We start from the raw sequence: 16,720 nt of genomic DNA, 5'->3' as shown, positions 1-16,720 counted from the left end.
AGCGATGAGGCGCCCGAGGTCGTGACCAAGCAGAGCGCGACGGAGAAGGCTCTGACACAGCAGCGACAGGAAGAAGAGGCCCGCGCCCAGGCTACAGCGGCCAAGAGGTGGGTCCAGTGTTTCAATGGGATGCAAAGGAGCGATAGTTTACGTGAACTTATTGGTGCAATTGTTGCAACGTTAGCAGGAAGAGAAAGAGCAAGCAGGAGCCCAAACCGGAGGAAGATGTGCCGGAATTGTCGGATGACGTGCTGTCTGTTGTTGCTGCTCGCAATGAAGAAGAAACGGAGGAGGACCAAGCGGAGGAGCTGCGGGCGATGAAGAGGCGTGCAGTGGAGGAGGCCAAGCTGGCGAAACTGATTGAGAAAAAGACCCACACGAGACAATTCGGCAACATTCAGGTGCAGACACTCGAGTCGCTGGAGAACACACGGACGAGGGAATTGTCCACCAGTGCCAAGCACTTTTTGGAGCGACGCTTAGCGCCGACGAGGGCGAGAATGAATGTCATGGAGGGACACCCGTCGCAGTTCACGAAGAAGCAGAAGTTCCGCAGTCAGCGAACGTAAGGACCCTCCTCAATAACACCCACTTTTCAAAACACTAAACTCGGCATTGGCATGTTTTTTACCCCAATCCCAAGTTGGGCTTCGGACTACGGTTTGAGTGCAGCAAAGATTTCAATGAGGTCATTACCTCAAATAGAAGCCTCAAGTACCGTAGTAGGATCTTGAAGCGACACATGAAATGGCAGGAGCCGCCACAAAGAAGGCGTCAACAACTGCGGTTGCTTTAAATGCCGAGGCCGTTCTGGCAGCAGAAATTCTCGAGCGTGAAGCAGCGGCGGCTGAAGCAGCGTTGAGAGCGCAAAAACAAGCCGAGGACGAAGCTCAGAGGCTCAAAAACCAGCAGGATGAGGACGAGCTGGACGTCGTGGCGGTCGGAGCCGTCGCGCATGTGATTCGACGCGCTTTCCACACCTTCTACGAGTCGCCCGAGGCTCCGAAGCAACAAGTCGACGCCTGTACTGAAAATGAGGCTACAGAGAGCCAACCAGAGCAATCGGAGGTGGCACAGGAGCCGCAGGAGCCCCCACACGAAGAGCAGGAGACAGCGAACAGCAAGGACGGCGAGCTGGAGACAGCGGAGAGTCCCTTTGTGGCTCTTGCTCAGACTCGGAAGGACGTTATTGCTCAAGAACTGGAGAAGAAGCACGAACGGGCGAGACGCTTACTCAAGTTCATGCAGTTGAGGCAGCAAGAAGCTGCTGCCGCGGATACTCGCGTCGCCAAGCAGCTGAGTCGAAGTGGATTGGTGATTAGGGCGCAGATTCCCGTGGGTCCGACCTATTTGAGGCTAGACGATCACGAATTGAGGGTCTGTCGAGACCAAGGGGCAGATTTTGGTGAGTTCGCTGACTCCTTGCTGCACGCGAAGACGCTGGTGGCTGAGTATGAGCAACGACGGATGGAAAGTAGCGGCAATGTGAGGAAAGTCGCTCTGTCGTCCACGCGACGAGCTGTGGCTGGTGCAAACGAAGAGAAAATCGGATACTTGGACACGACAACGTCGTCCTGTACACGCACCCAAGCGACGCTGGAGCAGCACAGAAACCACATTGCACAAGTCAAAACTGCTCACGCCGAACAGCGTGCAGCTGCTGCAAGAGTTTCTCCATTAAAAGACTCGCTCCCAGGTGGGACAGCGGAGCCAGAGCAGGATGAAGCGACGTCACCAGCAGAGCAGAAGCAGAAAATGAATGCAGTCGACAAGCGAAAGAACATGGCGATCCTCGAACGAATGCAGAATAAACTCGACTTTGTGCGGAACCCGAGATTTGCTGTGCCCGATCGGAGCAAAATCGGCAACGCCAACGTGGGGAATGAGAGCAGCTCCAGCGCCAAGCCGAGCTTCGACATTGTTCCCAAGCCCCCGATCGTATTCACCGACTACGAGATCGGTGGCATTTACGAGCAAGTCGTGTATGTCCGCAACACTGGCGTTTTATCTCGCTGTGCTCGAATTCTTCCGCCTGGCACGATATTCTTCTCCATGGCCAGTGTAGCTTTCCCAGCAGAGCGTGGCATGGTCGCTCCTGGTATGCACATAGAGCTGCGTATACGCTTCGCCCCCGACTCTCGCGGTGACTACAAGGACAGCTTTACTGTGCAGTACGAAACAAAACAGTCGGTCGCTCGGGGGTCAACAGGAACGCCAGGATCTGCTGGCTCAGCGCAGATAATTGTCCCTCTCATGGGACGTCGCGAGCCTCCTGAGCTGACGTTGCCTCTGGTGGTTCGTGCTCACAACACGTTCGTCGGTGGGTGCTCACTCACGTCGCTCGTGTGCAAAAATCTAGGCGGGAAAGGACGATTCTGGCTCATGACTGAGTCCACGTGGTCTCGACTGGAACATCTTCAGGTGGCAAGTGAAATAAACCCGACGCGTTCTGCGGTTGAGATGCTCGGTGGCGAGTTCGATCTTGGAGCTTCAATGGACGTTGGGCCCTTTCGACTGTCACCTAACGACATTGAACTGGAAAAGGGCGAAAGTACGAGTCTGGATCTCGTGTATTCTCCGTGTAGAGTCGGTGAGCAACGCGAGCGCTTCGTTATGGTCTGTGATAACTGCCTGGTGCGAGTATTCCAGATCGTGGGACGTGGCTGTCAGGTGGAGGTAGGAGCCACACACGTAAACGATATGCCTATCGACACGACTACTGCGGAAATGGGTGCACTGGATCGACTGTTCTTCCCGGACGAGGTGCTCGTGAACGCTCGAGCTCAACAGACCATCGTCCTTGCGAATGATACTCCTATCGACGTCAAGTATTGCTGGAGGATTGAGCCTTTAAATGAGGAACTGGCAGCTGACGACAGCAAGGAAAAGGCCATGAAAGTGCCTCATTCAGAGTGGACTCCGCCGTATCGTATCACTCCAGAAAGCGGTGTGTTCGCGCTGTCGTCGTCGAAGGAGTTTCGAGTCGAGTTTTTACCTGTTGAAGCTCGTGCTTATGCGTGTCAGGCGACTCTTCTGATCAACGATATCCCGGCGTGTAGCATGCCTGGACCGGGTCAGATGGCGCATCTCAAGGCTGCGTTCCTGACACAAGATGATCCTTCACAGAGTCCACGAGATGCAGCCGAAGCAGCAGCAAGAAAACTCACAGATGAAGTGCCAGGGCTCTCCATCCAGCTACATGGACGCGGGAGACTTGGCAGCTTCACGATCACCCCACCTCTCAATGATTCATGGATTCCTCTCGAAGAAGATAGCGTACAACTGGCTGGGGATACTGGACGGGAATCCGAGCAATTGTTACAGCAGGACATAAAGTACTCGACTACTGTAGTGCTTCAGAACCAGAACGACGTGCCCATTACTTTCTGCTGGGACCTCGAGCGGTTAGAACAACTCCACGTGGCTGCGAGTGCTGCATCGACGATGCTATCGGCAACTACAGACAACCCTCCCAGTTTCGACTTAGCTTTAAGTCCACAAACCGGTGAGCTGGGGCCTTTGGGACAGCAACGTATCGACCTAACCTTCACGCCTCTTTGCACGGGGTCCTTCTCCCTCCGCCTCCCTTGCCGAATCGTAACTCCGAATGACGCCAACTGTCCCGAAGCGCCACGGTTTGAGCGCTGGCTGCGTCTCGAAGGTTGTGTAGCTAGCGCAGAGATTGAAATTGTCACGTCGAAGATTGACTTTGGGTTTGTACTTGTTGGAGCGAGTGCCGAGGCTTCTATCACGATCCGGAACCCGTCTCGTATTGTTACAACACAATGGAGATTTCTACGCTTAGAAGATGCTGCTACAAGTGACTCAAAGGAATCTGTCGTCTCGAGTTCTGGCAACGAGACTGACCGCAGTAGCGTTGTCACTTCGCGTGCTACTATTGCATTTGCACCTGAGAATGGACAGCTGGCACCTGGCGAGTCCTTCACTGTCAAGGCTACATGCATGGCTGGGTCCCATCCCGAGTATTTCCGCGGTTTTTTCACGTGCCAAGCAGCTCCCGAGCAGAAATTCGGCGGCTCTACTACGCAAGGCGCGTGTGCTGCAGTGCCTGCACGTGCGGAGATTCAGTGTCCAAACGTGTCCCTGTCAACGACACGGTTGCCACTGGGAACAACGTACATGGACGTGGAGATCCACCGAAATATTGAGCTCGTCAATGACTCCAACCTTGAGACAACATTCAAATTCGTGGAACCTGAAGGCACCTCTCGAGCCTCCACGATCACATTTGCGCCTCAACAGGGCACAATCCACTCGAAAGAGCGACTTGTGGTGACGTTGAACTATATGCCAAGACAACTCGGTCGCTTCACAACTTCTCTGGCGTGTAGTGTACGTGGCTTGCCAGCTCCATTGTGCTTCGAAGTTACCAGCAACCACAAAGGCCTCGTACTCTCCTACGACCTGGTCCAAGCTCCGACTCCGAAGCAATCTGCAGTTGAAAGACGAACGATCGAAGCTTCCACTTTGATGTTGCCGAAATCTCCCAAGGAAATTGCCATGGAGCGTGGGATTCCTCTCTCGGACTGCGACTTGGAACCCGAGACGAACCCTTTGAGTAGTGTCCCCAAGCTTGCCTTTGGCAGTTTACCTATTGGCGAGAGACGAGAACTGTGTCTTCTGATTCGAAACTTCAGCGGCATCGAGGCGCTTGTAGACCTGGAAGCCAAGAAGTTCCCAGCAGCAGCAGCACCATCGAGCGTGACAACCTTATCACGACAAGAAAGTGCCGAGTTCAATTCGTCTTCTCCAACGGCGTCTCCAAGTCACAGCAAGCGGAGACACAAACTGGCTCTGTCCAAGACAGTAAACTCCCCAAAGACGAGCGACAAACTGACCAAGTCTCGTCTTTCGGATGCCAAAGACCAGGACAATCGATACCAATCCGACAATGGACGCGCGTATCTCCGTCAAGGCGAAGACCGACAGATATTACGTGACGGTCGTGGAGTGGCGTTCCACCTCTCTCCAGCTCGCGTTCACATTCTCCCGTGGGAGCAAGTGCTGGTGCGTGTCACTTGCTTTAGCAACATGCCTGGCACGTATGTCGACGACATTGTAAGTCGAGCAGCGGGGGCTCCTCCTGTACTCTTACATGCCAGCGTGCGGGTAGTAGGAACTCCCCTCGCTCTAGACCGCAACTGCGTGGGCTTGTATGCTGGCAAACCTGTACCGGAGGGACGAACGCACGTCCTTCTTCAACAGCCGACGCTGAATTTTGGTGACGTCTGTGTGCGTTCTCCGATGATCACCAGGACTTTACGCGTGGAGAACCGTGGCCCGCAACGAGCTCGTCTCAAGTGGAAGTTGGTGGAGAATGGACGTGAAGACCAACTGGTTACTGTAACTCTGCGTGTGGACTTTGGGTCACGGTTGCAGCTACGGATCACGCCTTGTGACGACAGCAGTAGTCAAGCTGTACTTCCGTTTGCAGTCGAGCCCCAGTCAGCGATGGTGCCACCGTTTAGTACGACGTCGTTCCGGATTACTTTTGATCCCCCGAAAGATTGTGTAGGAGCACCGAGAGTTCTGTTGCTAGCAGATGCGCATTGGTACGACACCAGTGTTGAGGTACAGCATTCAGAAAGCAGTACCATGTCCACTTCAGGAGTGGAAGAAGTTGATCCCCGACAAGAAGATTCGAGTCCCGGTACACACAACAACAGTCCGACACATGCTGCAGGCAAAGCGTTTGCAGCTGTGCGCATGGCCAACGCGATGGCTCGGAAACCAGGTCCAGTGATCGAGAGTAGTCCAGCCTCTTTTATCAGTCCCAAGTGTCTTCGTGTGCTTCTTTCAGCCGACGTTATCGAGCCTGAACTATTCATTGACAAGCCGCGAGAGCATCTCCAACCACCGCCGCCTCTGTCAGGAAGGAATACGGCACGGAAAAGCAGCTCAGCGCCGACAGTTTCCCTTCCGAAGCTTCTTGCTCCGTATCATATCAAGTTCACGACATGGTCCACACTCATGACCACATCGGCAGCACAGCATCTCTTCCATCGACGTGAGCTCTTCTTAGTGAACCGATTGGGGTCCAGAGTGACGTTCCGACTGGAATGCGAAGGCCCATTTGCCGTCGCACACGCCGATTCCTTAGCACCACGCCACCCTCTGTCCGTGGCTGATCTCCCGGCAGCACATCGACGACCTTCAGCTCAAGGCGAGTCCTACATGTTCGTGTTGCCGCCACAGATGTCCGTGCGTATCGATCTCCGATTCTTACCGTCCGCGTCATTGATGACGGATTCTTCCACGTCCTCAACATTGAAATCCAACTCCAAACTCGTTCAGCAGCAACCTTTACACGCTCGAGTCGACGGCGAATTGCGTGTCAAATTTGCAACGAAATCGGTGCAAACTATTCGCCTCGCTGCGGTTGTCTTACGCCCTGCCATTGTGGTGTCTCCGTCGGTGTTTTTCTTCGGTCGAGTGCATCTCTCAGCCTCCCGTTCCATTATCCTACGCCTTGCAAACCCAACAGTTGTCCCAGCACTCTTCTCCATCCAACACGTGCCAAGACCCAAGCCAATCTCTCGAGCCCAACAACAAGAGATGCGTCAACACCACGCACACCTGACCGATGAGCCTGGAGTCTTCACCTTCGCACAGCTGTCGGGTGAGCTCCAAGGCCCCACCACGACGCTCAAGTCGGCGGGGGGATATCTCTCGACCACCGACTCGATCAGAGACCTGCTGGCAGGCGCAACCACCACCCACCCACTCGTGCACGCTCCTCTGGAGCTTCAAGTCGAGTTTCACCCGCGACAAAGTGGTAAACGATACAAAAGCCGCTTCCGCTTCAACGTCCAACACGGTCGAGACTTTGAAGTGGTTCTGGAAGGCGTCGGCCACTTGGATGAAGTCGACAATCCTCGCGATGGAGAGCGACCGCTAGTGCGTGTACGGGAACTGGAACACACGCACCAAATCTTCCGTGGGACCTACACGAACTCCATGTAGCATAGTAAAAGTAAGACAAGACGGTGGAATCATGTCGTGTTGACTTCTTGGGGTCCTGCAAAGGGTTTATACTTGGGAATAAAGAGAGAGAGAAAGGTGCTGTCACCTCACACGCGCATGTTAAATACAGTTTTGGTCCAGCCGTCCTGGTTGGGCACGAGCTCGAGCACCGAGTGGAAGGGGATCTCCAGAGCCGGGCAGCTTTCAATGGGCACGCCCAGGAAGTACGAGTAAAGTACTTGCAGCGTGGAGATATGGGACACCACGAGCACAGGTCCCGTGTGTTGCTCGATGTCGATCAGAATTGGCTCCAGACGCAACATCAGATCTTGGTACGACTCGCCCCCAGGGAAGCGCGTACGCCACGGATCCTGCTCGTAGGCAGCAAACGCTTCTGGCATCTGCTCCTTCATCTGATCCATCGTCAGTCCGTAGCATTCGCCCTTGTCCAGCGGGTTCAGAGTCGCCATTTGCACTAAATTAACAACACACACACAAATTAGAATCTAGACCCTCTCAAAATCTATATTCTGGGGAACGTACTCCGCTTGACGCAAGGAAGGAAATCTGCAGTCTGCACAGCACGAGGCAGCGTGGAAGTCATCACGAGACACTCGGTGGGGTTATCCTCTGGCATGATGCCTTCGTTCTCCATCCACACCATCGTCCGCTGCTTCACAAACTCGCCTAGACGATAGGCAAAGTCCACGCCGAGTGTACTCAAGTGGGCCGAGCGTGGCGCCACACACGGGTCCTTGATAATAGCCTTAAAGTCCCGACGCACTTCCGTGCAGTGGCCAGCACGCACCAGCCAGATGGGGCGGTGTTCGATGTGGAAGCTCATCATGTAAGGCAAGATGGACTTGGCTACATGTCCGTAGATGCCCTTGGCGTGCACTTTCGACTGCATATCGAACAGTTTGATGTAGCTGCAGTCTTCCTCGTCCTCCAGAGCTTCGTAGGCTGCTTCATAGTTCTTCAGCCTCTGCTTCAAGTCGGCAAACGCTTCTTCTTCGGGCATATTGCGGTAGTCTGGACTGCTCTCGACCTTCTGCTTGACGTTGGCGTTGATCACAGCCTCACTGGTGCAAATACTCTCCACAAACACCACGTGCACGCTGGTCTTGTGCTCTGCGGCGAAGGTGCTGAAGGTATCGCGCAGCATTTTCCTCCTCATCTTGGTGGTGTTTGTGGCGTCGAAGACCGCCACGTCGCCCCCTTTCTCTCCATTCTCGCCGATAAACCAGCGCTGCACTTGCTTCAAGGACTCGAGAGCGAGCAGCTCCCGCTCTTCTTTGGCTTTGGCGTTGTTTGGGTCGAAGAAAGAGTGATCCTGCTTGGCTCCAGAGCTTTTGGCTCGGCGTAGTTGCCCCACGTTGAAGACTTCGCACTTAAGGCCTTTCCAGCAGAAGAATTTCCACAGTTTCTTGGCGATAAACGACTTGCCGCGAGCGGGGAGACCCACCATGACGAGTACGAGCTTGTCCGCTGTGGGTGTGAAGCGCTGTCGCTCGCTAAATAGCGGGCGGTTGATATCACGGCTGCCTCGTCGGTTAAAAGGAGGCGGTGACACTGTGAACGTCACCGTTTTGTAGTCCATGGAGTCAGGACCGCCTGGCGACGGCAGTTTGGAGACTTCCGGGCTCTGTGGCGTCGCTTCTACGGCGTTTGGAGAGCTCGGCGGCGGCGGAATCGACGCGGGGGACGCAGTCGGGGAGGACGATGTGGGTTGGGGGGTTATGGGCGGCGTGACGGCCACGGGAGAGCCCGATGATAGCCACTGTACGGGAGCCATCTTGAAGCTTCTGGTGCTTGGTTGGGAAAAATTGAACTGGCAAAGAGGGCGGAACGGGCATACGAAGGACGTCTTCAATACCTGTTAAATATAATGAACTATAATGATTATTCTATATATTTTGAGAAGATTAGTTAGTGTAAGAGAGAATTAATAGCTAATTAAGTGACCTGTACAGTTTAATGAGATAGGAGTGGTTCGAGTTGAGAGCGAGACGAAACTGCTGGATATATGGACTTGCAATGCAGAAACGCGCGTAAGTTTCCGAGAATATGGACAATTGTATGTGGCTGGAGATTCCGTGCGTCCGAAAAAGTAGCAGGGCGGAACAGCCCAGAGAGATATTTCTGAAGTGCCACAAGAGAATTTGCGTGGAGGAACACAAGACGACGTTCCAGTTTTCGAGGTGGCGTGCAGTACACGCGTGGCTACTCGTCCTCGTTCCTAGCTTCTCATGTAGCCAACAAACGCGAAGTGTTGTCCGGATAGCCTAACACTGCGAGATGTGGTCAGTTAAGCAATCCCGATGGGGCAAAAACATTCCAGACAGAAACTAAAAACACGGCCAAACATTTGGAAGTTGGTGACGTTCATCCATTCCGATGTTTTGCTCACAAGGACGAAAGCGGTGGCTGAAGTAGAAATCCTGTCGATGAACGAAGCGAGCAGAGCTGCCAATGCATCGGCAGATGCCATCCCTGCGTTGGTGGCTCTTGTTCGTGCAGGGAATGCTCCTTAGGCGACGATTGCAGCGGGTGTGTTGGCAAATCTGTCGGTCTCATACACGACACCAATCGCAGCAGCGGGAGGCGTCCACGCGCTCGTAGCAATGGTACGAAATGGCAACGAGGTTTAAAACCTCAAGGCCGTAACCGGACTGTGGCGGCTGTCCGTCGACAATGAGAGCAAAGCCGCGATTGCAGTGGCTGGTGGAATTTCATTGCTGCTTGAGTTGAGTCGAGTTGGAACTGATGCTCAGAATGAATTCGCTGCAGCAATGCTCATGGATCTGTCCGTAAATGCTGCCAACCGAGTAGTAATCGCAAACGCTGGAGGTATCCACCCGTTGATTGCAATGGCACAAGACGGTAACGACAAGATGAAGCTAAAAGCCGTTGGTACTTTGTCGAATTTGTCCGTGAATGCTGTCAACAAAGTGAAGATGGCAGATGCAGGCGCGATCTTGCTGCTAGTTGGTCTACTCCGACATGGGAACCGAGATCTTCGCGTGAAGGCGACAGTCGCGTTGGCTAGCCAATCCATCGACGCCGTTGATTGCTCGTGCGGGTGGTATCTCTCGATTAATTACACTCGTGCGTGTCGGTGACGACGTCCAGAAAGAGAAGGTTGCTTCTGCCCTGTGGAGCTTAGCGATGAGTGACGAGAATCAAAAGTTAATTGGAGATGCCGGTGGGATTCCTCTCTTAGTGACGTTAGCTCGACATGGCAATGACAATCGAAAGGAGAACTCTGTGGCTGCTCTCACGTATCTCTCAGCACCAGCAATTCATCGTTGATGCAGGTGGAACCCTTACCGTTCGTGGATACTTTGCAACATGGCACAGCTGCCCTGAAAGCAAGAGTAGTGACAGCTTTGTGGAAAATGTCGGAGAGTCCAGCCAACCGAGCGGCGATTGCTATTGTGAGCGGAATACCAGTCTTAATAATATTCCTACGTGAAGGTGAAGCTGCTTACAAAGCTGTAGCGATGGGATCTTTAAGGAACTTAGCGACCATCTCGGACGATCGGAAGGATATTGAACACGCGATTGGCAGCCAGAATAAAGCTTTATCTACGAACTCCCGCTTAAGTATTGACGGCCGTCTCAGGGCTGTACAAGCCTCTCTGCATCCGCTACTCCTAAAAATTGGCTTCGGTGACACGAGCAAGTGTCGGTATCCAACTGTTGTTGAAAGTGCTCGATTCTTGGAGTTGGTGCGTCATGGGAATTACAGCCATATTGTGAATGCAGTGAGGGCGTTGATGAATCTGCTGAGGAGGAAGCCAGAGAGTAAAAGCGCGATCGTAGCTGCTCGTGTCATCCCTCAACTCTTCGCGGTAGTGCGAGCTGGCAACGGAGCGCAAGTAGTAAGCGCTGCAAAAGCGCGATCGAAGCTAACCGACAATGACGACACCGCAAAGATAATATCCGATGAGGGCGACATGGCTATATTGGTGGATCTACTAGGGTATGATGACGATTGCGGGAAAGAGCAAGCCGTGCTCTCACTATTGGATACTGCTGGAAAGAGAAAGACTGAAGCGGATGTCGGAGGAGTGCCGCTTCTTGTCGCTTTGGTGGGAACTCCTGTCAGAGACAGCTTGCAGCTCGGGCTCTAGCCAGTGTGCCGTTGATAAGAAGAAAAGACGCACGATTGCAGACGCTGATGGGATCCCTGTCTTGCTGGGGCTGATTCGAGATAGAAATCCTGATCTCGAGGAGTTTCCTTACGTGTATTATATAACTTGTCAGCGATTTCCGAACTTCGAATTGTAATCGCAGTCTCCGGTGGTATCGTGCTTTTACTTGTGATGATGCGAGACGGCAGTGACTCACAGAAAGGAAGAGCAGCTGCAGCTCTATGTGAACTCGTGAAGAATGAAGCAAATGAAAAAGCAATTATGGATGTCGGTGGCATCTCTAAGCTTTGAGATTGGCGATCAACGGTAACGACATTCAGATGAAGTATGCTGCAAAAGCCTTGACGTGTCTCGCATTGGCGATGGCGTTCCAGCTTGTCGTTAGAGCGGATGAGGAGGTTGAAGAACTGGTGACGCCGGTCCGTGACGGGACTACCAGCAAAAGGAGAGCGCGGCGATCGCACTGGCGAATATCGCGGTGGATACTCGTTCGATCTCCAGACTTGTGTCTACGCTTTCCGTGTCGTATCCCATTGACGGCCGAGTATCAAGATACTCGCAGCATATGTGAGCGCACGCGTGTTTCGAAAGCTTTCACCAGATGACGCTAAAAGAATTGTCATCACGAAGGCCGGTGATTTAGGTACAATAATGATATTGCCAGTCGATACCAGACTACAGAAACGAAACGAAACACCGGCTGCGAGTTTGAAAGGTGAAGTTGCGGACGAAGTCGAGCTTTCATTACTGGCCGCACTGTTGCAGAACGGGCAGGGTACGGGATGCCGCTGTATTTTCGTGGACACGATCCTTAGATGCCGAGGCCAGAGCGAGATGTGTCTTGAATCGCGGGGTTTTCCCACGTGCTTTGCTAGTTTGACACTCAGAAGGAGTATGCAGCGAAAGTGCTAGCGAATCTTGCGGTGGTCCTAAAGCCAAAACTGCTATAGAGTTATCCGTTCGCTCTTTGCACTGGCTCGAAATGGTTCGGTTGATCGCCAGACTGCTGCTGTGGAGGCACTTTGTCGCCTATCATCGACTGGCGAGAGCAGGGGGCGCGATTGTTGCTGCAGATGGAGTTCCAGTGCTGGTTTCATTCATTTATATCGGAACTGGAGCTCAACGCAAAAATGCTGTTGAGTTATTGTGGAGTTTATCGAGAAATGCTGCCAATCGATTGAGCATTGTGCGAGTCCGTGGTGCGACTTCACTGCCTTTTTTTTGCGATTAATAGGATTAATGTTCACGGTATATTATCGTGAGGTTGGGCTACTGTTATGTGTGCTTGCTGATGAGTTCGATAACACCTGAGAAGTGAATGTTTTCTCACGACGTGTACCATCACAAGCGTGCACCATAAGCGGAAGCTTACCGCCAGTAGCGACGATAGCCGCTGAGCTGTTACGATCGAGATAGAGAATCGACAAGGCGAGCGCCGCGTTGTGTCTCTGCGCGTCGTTTCCCTCTTTCAGTAATCGTACGAACGCTCGAACACCTCCAGCTGCTGTTATCGCCACTTTATTCTCGAAATTCATCGCAAGATTCGACAACGCAAGTGTAGCCATCTCCTTAAGATCGTCATTGCCGTCCCTCATCAGCATCAGCAGCGCCGAAATTCCTCCAGCAGCGGAGATCGCCACTCGATGGGCAGATTCCATCGACAGATTCGCCAACACCAACGTAGCTTTCCTTCTTATTGACGTGCTGCCTCCCCATAGCAATGCCATTAAAGGCGGGATAGCCCCAGCTTGTGCGATCACGGAATTATACGAATTCGAAGACAGAATTGCCAGAAACGTTGTGGCGTTCTGGATTACAGATACGCTACAGTCGCGCATCATCGCCACAACAGCAGCGACGGTGCCAGGAGCTGCCAGCTCAGTTGTGCTTTTACTACAGCCGCCTGCAAGATTCGACAGCACCGTCAGCGCACATTTCTTCTGCGAGTCGATTCCATTCTTTAGCAGAGCCACCGTCGGTGTGATGCCACCTGCAGTCGCAATAGAAAACTGACACTCTGGAAGGGTTGAAAGATTTGACAGTACACTGACAGCTCTCGTTTTGTGGACAGAATTCCCCGTCCGCAGCAGCTCAACTAGAGGTGAAATAGCACCCGCTGCTGCAATTCTCATTCGGTTCTCCTTAGCTATCGAAAGATTCCACAATGTACCAGACGCAACCTCTTTAGGGTATTCTCCGACACCTCGTAGCTGCTTCACCAGTAGCGGAATTCCTCCAGCTCGTACTATTTCCGCTTTGCTTGTATCATTCGCTGATAAAATCCACAGCGCTGTCAAGGCGTTCACTCTCTCGCCAACCGCCCCACAACGGATCAGTTGCACCAATGGGTTGATCCCACGAGCTGCAGTGATCGAGACTTGGCTCTTAGCGTCAGTCGCTAACGAAGCCAACACTCCAGCCGCTTTTTCTCTCTGAGTCGAACTACCGTCTCGTACCAACGCTATCAGCGGCGCGATAGCGTCAGAAGCAGCGATTTTCGCTCGGTGGCTGCTGCTCATACACAGATTGAATAGCACCGAGACGGCGTGCTCCTTCTGAGCCCCATTACCGGCACGAATCAACTCCACCAAAGGCGATATCCCCCCGGACACCACGATCGCCGCTCTGTGTGACGTTTGTGTTGAGAGTTTCGAAAGCGTCAGTGCGGCTGCTGTCCTTTGGACTTTATTCCCATGCTGCACCAACGCCACTAGCGCTGGAATGCCGCCGGAATTGGCGATGATTCGTTGATGCGCCTCATTCTTTGCAAGCTGCGCCAATGTGGAGACAGCTCTCGTCTTGTCATTGGAGCTGGCCACGACCAACGACACCACCAACGCGGGGATTTCTTGGGCCTCAAGGGAATGGTGCTGCCCCATCACGACCGCCTTCCAGGTAAATCCGAGACTGATTTGCGTCACTTGCCTGTGGTCCAAAGGTTTTTGGATAAACGTTGGATTTTGTTGATCTAGGTGTACCCATCGTCGGATCCACTTCAATTGACAACGTCATTTACTACTTGGTAGTCAACCTGGTCAAAAAACGGTAAAACTCACTTCGGGAAATGATGATCACTGCGTACCATGTTTCCAGCCGCAGCGGCCTCACATCTACTAAGCCGACTATGTGTGATGATAAGGGCCGAGATCAATGGGCGTTTGGCCTCCGTGCCGCGTGCTTCTCGACGACACTGTATTACAACGAGCTCCCGATGATCTCGCCGTACCCTCGTAATGAAGAAGAAGGCTACTATTAATACGGCTATCGCTACACAATGATATTTGATCCAAATGAATTTTACAAGTTCAAAATGGCCGATACGCAGACCCAAGTGCACTATCTACTACTAAGCAAGCATTGCCAGAACGAGAAGCGATATACATGTACTGACTTTATCAGATCATGCGCTCCTGCGTTCGATTGCGACTGGGTTTTTGTCTTTCGAGGTGGTACAGCCAGCGAATATAAACGGGATAAAACGTTCGTGAACATTCTCTTCCTTCATCCAGTATTTGTTTCGTATCACGACCAAGTGGTAAAGCACGGTCCTGTTTTCAGCATCAGTTGAGGTTGTTTGCAGACTTGACACACACTACGCTGGCTGCACCCGTTGCGATGTCAGCGAATCGTGGCTGCCCTGGACAAAGTACCATTTCAGGAAATACCCGGACTTGGCAGAAGCGTAACAGCAACTGTTCAGCTGATCGAACAAGCAACTCAAGTATCAGCAGCAAGAGGTGCGAAACGAGGCGCAGGCAAGCAGAGTATGGAGACCAAAACCGATGTTGCTGGATTGACGTCAATGATGAGCTTAACGCAAATCAGCTCGGAGTGGTAAGGAATGATGGATAAAAATACTTTTTCACAGATGGAAATCGTCAAATCACAGAGAGGACGTTGTTTTCACAGAGCGCATGGAAAAGTACCCTGTGTTCTCAAATCACATATGGAAATGCTGAGATATCAATGATGAATTAGAATTTGGAGAAAGAGGACATTAACAAACTTCCCATTTTAATTATTTATATACTATTAATATTACACATTTTGTCAGCTTCGTAAATTCCAGGCAGAACTATTAATTCCAGCATCTCTAATCCACACGGGCAACTACAAATACAGAAAATGTATTAGATTAAAAGATTTGTACTGGGTCTCACTATTCTAGCTGTAACGCGCATATATCTGCCGGCAGAATTGTACTTGCTGCCACTATACTACTGACTACAGGCAGATTGCTACTTGGTGTCAGTATACTAGTCAAAGTGACCGTCAAAGGTGCCGGCAGATTTGTACTGGGTCTCACTATTCTAGCTACAGTGCGCGTATATCTGCCGGCAGAATTGTACTTGCTGCCACTATACTACTGACTACAGGCAGATTGCTACTTGGTGTCAGTATACTAGTCAAAGTGACCGTCAAAGGTGCCGGCAGATTTGTACTGGGTCTCACTATTCTAGCTACAGTGCGCGTATATCTGCCGGCAGAATTGTACTTGCTGCCACTATACTACTGACTACAGGCAGATTGCTACTTGGTGTCAGTATACTAGTCAAAGTGTCCGTCAAAGGTGCCGGCAGATTTGTACTGGGTCTAACTATTCTAGCTGTAACGCGCATATATCTGCCGGCAGAATTGTACTTGCTGCCACTATACTACTGACTACAGGCAGATTGCTACTTGGTGTCAGTATACCAGTCAAAGTGTCCGTCAAAGGTGCCGGCAGATTTGTACTGGGTCTCACTATTCTAGCTACAGTAGGAGCTCCTTTTCGTTGTTGAACACGAAATTCTACCATACTGTGCCCCGATTCCAGAAGAAAAGCAATTTTCATGCGAGCTGAACTAGTAATGGTTAAAAGGCGCTCTCTCTTTAATTTTCTGAAGTCTCTAATAATGTGGGGTGCTGCCCGTGTCGATGTCGCAAAAGTAGCTGTCAAAATTGATCTTGCCTGGCTCACTTTAAGTAACTCCATGAAAAGAGGGTTTAAATGAAGCAATCTGCGCATAGAATGAGTGTTTTTCATATGGCGATTGAAGTTTTCACACGGGTTGTTAGTTTTTGCCATTCCAGTCGGAGTTTCCACACACTGCCATTTACTGTAGCGCCCCTCCAGCCACTGAGCCGAAAAATACTCGGAGAATGACTGCAAGTCGGTGTTAACCTTCCATGATTCCAGAGCATCGTCGATTCGACTCTGTTTATCCACCAAGGTTCGCGCGTAGTGAATTTTGTATACATGTCTGTATACAATTCTCTTGTTTGCCTCCGAGAACCCCACGGTATGTTTTCTAACATTTGACATCACGTGAAAGAAACACATCAAGTACGTTGGCTGCTTATCTGAAGCGAGAATAGCACCAGCCACACTTTCAAATGCATTTCGTTGAGCATTATCTGCATCCATCATCACGAATCCAAACGATACACTCTGTGATGAAATGTCGTAATACAAATCCAGCAATACCCGAATTGGTAGGAGAGAATGCGTCCTACTAGGTGTCCTAAAGTGTCCTATTGTCCTAAAACCTGGGATAAAAAACTAGCAATCGGTTCATAAACGATCCAAATTTTAGGAC

The 16,720-nt window shown here is 51.7% G+C and overlaps 3 protein-coding genes across 3 annotated transcripts; 1 reads left to right on the top strand and 2 right to left on the bottom strand.

Annotated features, from left to right (window-relative positions):
- Positions 1 to 1,755: 1,755 nt before the first annotated feature.
- PITG_09311 (uncharacterized protein) lies at positions 1,756 to 6,984 on the top strand (the record flags this gene model as incomplete). Its single annotated transcript, XM_002903548.1, has 2 exons — positions 1,756 to 1,821; positions 1,888 to 6,984. 2 exons carry the CDS (start codon positions 1,756 to 1,758, stop codon positions 6,982 to 6,984), a joined length of 5,163 nt encoding a protein of 1,720 aa, XP_002903594.1.
- Positions 6,985 to 7,002: 18 nt separating this feature from the next.
- Positions 7,003 to 8,790, bottom strand: PITG_09310 (6-phosphofructo-2-kinase/fructose-2,6-biphosphatase, putative; the record flags this gene model as incomplete). Its single annotated transcript, XM_002903547.1, has 2 exons — positions 7,003 to 7,459; positions 7,528 to 8,790. The coding sequence occupies 2 exons, from the start codon at positions 8,777 to 8,779 to the stop codon at positions 7,092 to 7,094; spliced, it is 1,620 nt and encodes a 539-aa protein (XP_002903593.1).
- Positions 8,791 to 12,049: 3,259 nt separating this feature from the next.
- On the bottom strand, positions 12,050 to 14,020 carry PITG_09309 (uncharacterized protein; the record flags this gene model as incomplete). Its single annotated transcript, XM_002903546.1, has 3 exons — positions 12,050 to 12,070; positions 12,449 to 13,044; positions 13,312 to 14,020. The coding sequence occupies 3 exons, from the start codon at positions 14,018 to 14,020 to the stop codon at positions 12,050 to 12,052; spliced, it is 1,326 nt and encodes a 441-aa protein (XP_002903592.1).
- Positions 14,021 to 16,720: the final 2,700 nt, after the last annotated feature.

This window comes from Phytophthora infestans, genomic scaffold (assembly GCF_000142945.1).
Source record: "Phytophthora infestans T30-4 supercont1.14 genomic scaffold, whole genome shotgun sequence".
Taxonomy (NCBI): Eukaryota; Oomycota; class Peronosporomycetes; order Peronosporales; family Peronosporaceae; genus Phytophthora; species Phytophthora infestans.
Note: the sequence above shows the minus strand (reverse complement) of the source record. Positions and strands in the feature narration are given on the sequence as shown.